Consider the following 5,922-nt stretch of genomic DNA (forward strand, 5'->3'; position numbering starts at 1 on the left):
GGTGACGTTAAATTAATTAAAGATTTATATCTCGAAAATATTAGTTACAGAAATCGAATTTATAAAGTGACATTAATTATAAAATTTCGATTTTCGAGTATCTCGAGAGAATTAGTTACAGAAATCGAATTTATAAAGTGAAATTAATTAATTAATTTCGATTTTCGAGTGTCTCGTGAAAATTGGTTACGGAAGTTGAATTTATAAAATAAAATTAATTATACAATTTTGATTTTTGAGCATCTCGTGAAAATTAATTACACAAAGTGAATTTAAAATATTTTGTAAAGTGAAATTAAATATAAAACTTTGAGTTCCAAGTAATTCGTGAAAATTAATCAAGAAAATTAATTTTAAAATATTTTTAGGAACAAAAATTAATTACAAAAATTAATCTAAAATTATTTGAGGAACAAAATCAGTTGCAAAATTTACATTTTTAAAATATTTTTGTATAAAATAGTTATAGATATTGAATTTTCGATATTTTCACGAAAGAAAATAGTTACAGAAATTAAAATTTTGAGAACATCCTTTTGAAGAAATAGTTACATAAATTAAAATTTCGAGAACATCATTGTAAAGAAACAGTTACAGAAATTTGATTTTTAAATAATTTAAAAAAAAATATATATATATATAGTTACAGAAATTTATTAAAAAGTAAAAAGAAAATGGACGACAGACAGTCTACTCTCTAACTCTGAATTAGCGAAATTTCACTAATTTCCCAGCGATAAGTATATCACTGATTCAATTAGCGTATATACGCTGTGAATTAGTGAAATTTCACTGATTAATTAGCGTATATACGCTAATTGAATCAGTGATATACTTATCGCTGGGAAATTAGTGGAATTTCGCTAATTCAGATTTAGAGAGTATAAAATCAGACACCTCCGAACCGTCACAACTACAACCATTGCTGCACGACCTATATTTTGATCACGATGATTATAATGCAAGAAATGATGGTGATCAAATGCGTCAAAATCAAGTGTTACGAGAACCCAACACTCAACCTGGTCCGAATGCGGAATTTAATTTTGGTAATGTTAATACCACTCGCGGTCGTTACTCTCGTTCCAATAATTTTAGGGATTCACGTAACTTTAATAGACATCGAGTCTTTCCAAACCCCCAAGACTACCAATTTGACGATTATGAAAATACAGAAAGAAGAACAAACAATCAACAACCTATGTGTCCACACTCTCTGTTACAGACAATACATCGCTGGAATTTACAATTCAGTGGTGCGCGTGGTGAAGACGTCGAGAATTATATAAATCGAATCGATGAGGGTCGTGAATTATTGGTTATGCGTGAATCAGATTTACTAAAAGCCATTCCTTTTACGTTAAAAGATGCAGCGTTAACATGGTACAGAGGTCGCTTCAATTCTTTTAGAACATGGCAAGACGTTAAGATTGCTCTTCGCTCCAGATATGCAGATCCAGATTATCAGTTAGCTTTGCGTGAAGAAATTGCTAATCGTACGCAGGCAAACAACGAACCAGTTTGTGATTACCTTGCATGTATGAATGGTCTTTTCCTTTTCGCTCGAACAGACCCACTATGGTCAGAATGGGAATGCATCCGCTATGCTCACAGAAATATGTTACCGGCATTCAAATTAGTGATCCCATTGTACAGAAACCTAACTATGGACGATTTAGAAGCGTACGCGTCACGCCAAGAAAGAACACTTCAAAGTGTAAACCAATATCGCCCCCCACCACTACCAGAAAACTCTATGTGTCCAGCGTATGCGTACTCAGGACCTCGTAAGGCACACTACCAACCACCCCGACCATTACAGCACTTTTCGAAAACTGATCAATTACATGCGGCAGTTGATCATAGCGTACCGTTACAGAACAATGCCGAAGGTTACAGTGACATATTAGACTCCCTGTTACTACAACGACATAATCAGCAACAAACAAGTGATTTTTCTAAGCCACCTGCAACAAGATCCGGTGTCAAAGATAAATCTAGTGAATCTAAAACATCCTATTTGGTAAATCAAGCGTCACCCGCGGTGAATACTAATAGGACTGAAACAAGTGACACTGAATTAAGATGTTGGAATTGCGACAAAACTGGTCACGGTCACAGATTATGCCCAGAACCTAAACGCAGATTTTGTTACCGTTGTCGAGCCTCAGGTGTTACTAAACGAGATTGTCCCCATTGTAATAAGGGAAACTCTCAATAGTGAACACTATCCCGACAAGTGTATCGCTTCCAAAATTAACGTCGGAAGATCAGTTACAGTTAGAATTAGATGTTACCGAAATTAAAAAGCTACAGGATACGGGAAGCCTATTTCCAGACCAGTGTTTAAAGTTACAGAATAATGTAGAAATAATCGATTTTGCGAATTCGGTCTCAAACAAAAGACAAGTAGCGAAAACCGCGAAACCAATTCCTGCTCGTAGAGTTACAGTCGCGAACAGTAATAACCTCCGTATCGAATATGCAATCGACACCGAAATAAAATTGAAAAACCGAAATTTTCAAGTTAATCTTTTAATAATGCCAGTCCTATCACATCCGTGTATACTAGGGTTAGATTTTCTTATACAAGCCGGTTTGATAGTCGATTTTGCCGCAAAAAGTTGGTACTATAGAGACGACCCGAACTCTACATTCACATTTATTCCAGAAAATTCTACAGATCGTGTTACAGTATGCAATGAGTTACAGATATTAAGTGACGAACAGTCCGAAATTTTAAAAAAGTTTCTCGATGAAAGGATACCGCCGCAACCGGATAAACTACCAATTACACTAATGGCTGAACATGATATTAACATCGGCGACCATCCACCAATTCGACAAAAGGCTTATGCGATGACACCAATAAAACTAGAAGCATTGTGGAAAGAAACAGATGAATGGTTAAGACAAGACATCATAGAGCCTTCACAAGCAGATTGGGCGAGCCCTCCAGTATTGACAAAAAAGGCAGATGGGAAATGGCGACCTTGCATAGACTACCGTAAAGTAAACTCCTGTACAAAAAAAGATGCATATCCAATTCCAAACATGATCGGGATTTTAGATCAGTTAAAGCAATGTAATTTCATCACAACTTTGGACCTAACATCAGCATACCTCCATGTTCCACTGACAGAAAGAGCTAAGCCGATAACTGCATTTATTGTACCAGGCAGAGGCTTATTTCAATCCAAAAGGATGTCCTTCGGTCTAAGCAACGAACCAGCCACATTCCAGAGGCTCATGGACCGTGTTATTGGTCCAGCATTGTTCCCTCACGTGTTTTGTTATTTGGATGACATCGTAGTCGTAACAGAGACTTTCGAGGAGCATTTGCATTGGCTTGACAAGGTCCTTGCAAACATCAAAAAGGCCAACATGGTAATTAACAGAAACAAGAGTCATTTCTGCTGTGCTGAACTACGATATCTTGGATTCCGAGTCAATTACGAAGGATTACAAACTGACCCTGAGAAAACTTCGGCGGTCCTGGAATACCCACAACCACGAACAGTGAAGCAACTACACCGTTTCCTTGGAATAGCATCTTGGTACAGAAGGTTCATTCCTGAATACGCAACAAAAGCCGCTCCACAGTACAAATTGGTCAAGAAAAATCAACCCTGGGAATGGAAAGAAGATCAGGAGAGCGCCTTCAACACATTAAAATCACTGTTGACAACCACTCCTACATTAGCATGTCCTAACTTCAAACTACCATTCACCTTACAAACCGACGCAAGTTCTGTCGGATTAGGAGCAGTGTTGACCCAAAATATTGAAGGTCAAGAGCGAGTGATTGCTTACGCTTGTCGCGCCCTTTCAAATGCCGAGAAGAACTACACGGTTACAGAACTGGAATGTTTAGCTGTAGTTTGGTCCGTTAAAAAGTTCCGTTGTTACTTAGAAGGCTACTCATTCACAGTAATAACGGATCACAGTAGTTTACGCTGGTTACACAATTTGAAAAACCCAACTGGTCGACTCGCAAGATGGGCTCTAGAACTCATGGAATATAACCTGACGATCATCCACCGGAAAGGAGCACTTCACCACGTTCCAGACGCTTTATCGCGCATACCTGAACAAATGTCGGATCAGGTTAACCAAATTGAAGTGATAGAAGACCGATGGTACTTGAAGCGTCTACAGGAAGTCGAACAACATCCTGACAGGTTTCCAAACTGGAAAATCGAAGATAATCGACTTTACTACCACAAACCAGCTGATTTTCCAGAAACCGAAGTTACAGACCTAAACGCCTGGAAGTTAGTACTCTACAGGGAACGTCGCCTAAAAAGCCCTACAGGAAAACCACTCAACTCCACAATCAGGACACCTTGGTGTAGAAAAGACTCATCGCAGAATCGCCACACAGTACTATTGGCCAAGTATGTTCAAGGATGTAGTTTCTTTTGTCCGACACTGTGAAATTTGTCAACGCACCAAAGTTGAACAAATCCGTCCTGCTGGTTTTATGGGAAAAAAGACTGTTGTGGAGCCTTGGACAATAGTAGCTACAGACATTATGGGACCTTTAACTCCGAGCTCCAGGGGTAACGTGTACATCCTCATCATTCAAGATTTGTATACTAAATGGATAGAGATACAGCCCTTAAGAAAAGCTACAGGTTTAACAATATCGACAGCGCTACAGGATTTAGTCATAAACCGTTGGGGATCACCGAAAGTTCTGCTTACAGATAACGGTACCGAATTCATTAACAATAGCATGAAAGCCCTAGCGTCAAAAATAGGATTTCGTCATATGACCACCCCACCTTATCGACCTCAGGCCGATCCTGTAGAGCGAGTAAATCGCGTAGTACGAACCATGATAATTGCGTTTATAGAGAGAAGTCACCGGGAATGGGACCTACACCTCCCAGAATTTCGTTTTGCACACAACACAGCGTACTATTCCTCGATCCAAAGTACACCAGCTTTCCTTAACTTCGGACGCGAACCTACAACCGCGATATCCCTACGCCGAGAATTAGAAAGAGATATGGACATTGTCTATCAATCTTCTTTACTTTGGTCAAAACGGATGCAACAGTTGAACGAATTGCGTAATAGTATAGTCCACGCTCTAGACAGTGCTTTCCAGAAACAATCACACTACTACAATCGCAAGCGACGCGATCAGCGATATGAAATCGGCGACTTAGTATGGAAAAAACAACGCGTATTATCGTCCGCAGACAGACATTTTATGGCAAAATTAGCAGATGCGTTTCACGGTCCATTTATTGTTACCAAACGCATATCAAATGTAGTTTATGTTCTAGAGGACCTACAAGAGCAATCAATGGGAAAGTTTTCAGTACAAGACCTAAAACCTTACCATGCACCACTCCAAGGTGATCCAGATTAACCTAAAGTAATAAAGTAGTTACAGTACTTAACAAAGATCGTTACAGAATTAAAAATGTCTTACATAATTAATGTTACAGTATTCCTTACGACTCAGTATGTTCAACATCGAGTTTCAGCGTTTGTCTTTGTATTTGTCTATATTTGTATTTCTTGTGTTTCTGTACACCGACTCCGAATGTTGTATTTTGGTATAATATTCATGTCCAGAATAAGTTACAGTATAATCTAGTGTTCCAGTATTTTCAATAAAGTTACAGTTTTTCAATAAATGATACAGTGAAATCGTCTTGCTACCGTCCAGGTGGTGGATATTTTATCCTTATTCGATTATTACAATAAAAGAACGTTACAGAATCGATGGAGTATCCTTCGCCTGACACCACGTGTCCAGTAGACGAAATGGAGATCCTTCAGATCTCCGACTCGGAGGGTGACCAATCAATGGTAGGTAGTCTCGATGACTACCTGCTAGAAGACGAAGAGGGCGAAGAGCATCGACCATCCTCACCAAACTCATCCAGTTCCAGCATCGAGATA

At 38.7% G+C, this 5,922-nt stretch overlaps 1 protein-coding gene across 1 annotated transcript; it reads left to right on the forward strand.

Annotated features, from left to right (window-relative positions):
• Positions 1-4,534: 4,534 nt before the first annotated feature.
• LOC122499606 (protein NYNRIN-like) lies at positions 4,535-5,383 on the forward strand. Its single transcript, XM_043608054.1, has one exon. The coding sequence runs from the start codon at positions 4,535-4,537 to the stop codon at positions 5,381-5,383; it is 849 nt and encodes a 282-aa protein (XP_043463989.1).
• Positions 5,384-5,922: the final 539 nt, after the last annotated feature.

Source organism: Leptopilina heterotoma, unplaced genomic scaffold (assembly GCF_015476425.1).
Source record: "Leptopilina heterotoma isolate Lh14 unplaced genomic scaffold, ASM1547642v1 Lhet_17, whole genome shotgun sequence".
Lineage (NCBI taxonomy): Eukaryota > Metazoa > Arthropoda > Insecta > Hymenoptera > Figitidae > Leptopilina > Leptopilina heterotoma.

What these genes read in the sequence shown, in the direction of transcription:
- LOC122499606 (XM_043608054.1), top strand. Translation starts at nt 4,535, where the DNA reads ATGGGACCTTTAACTCCGAGCTCCAGGGGTAACGTGTACATCCTCATC.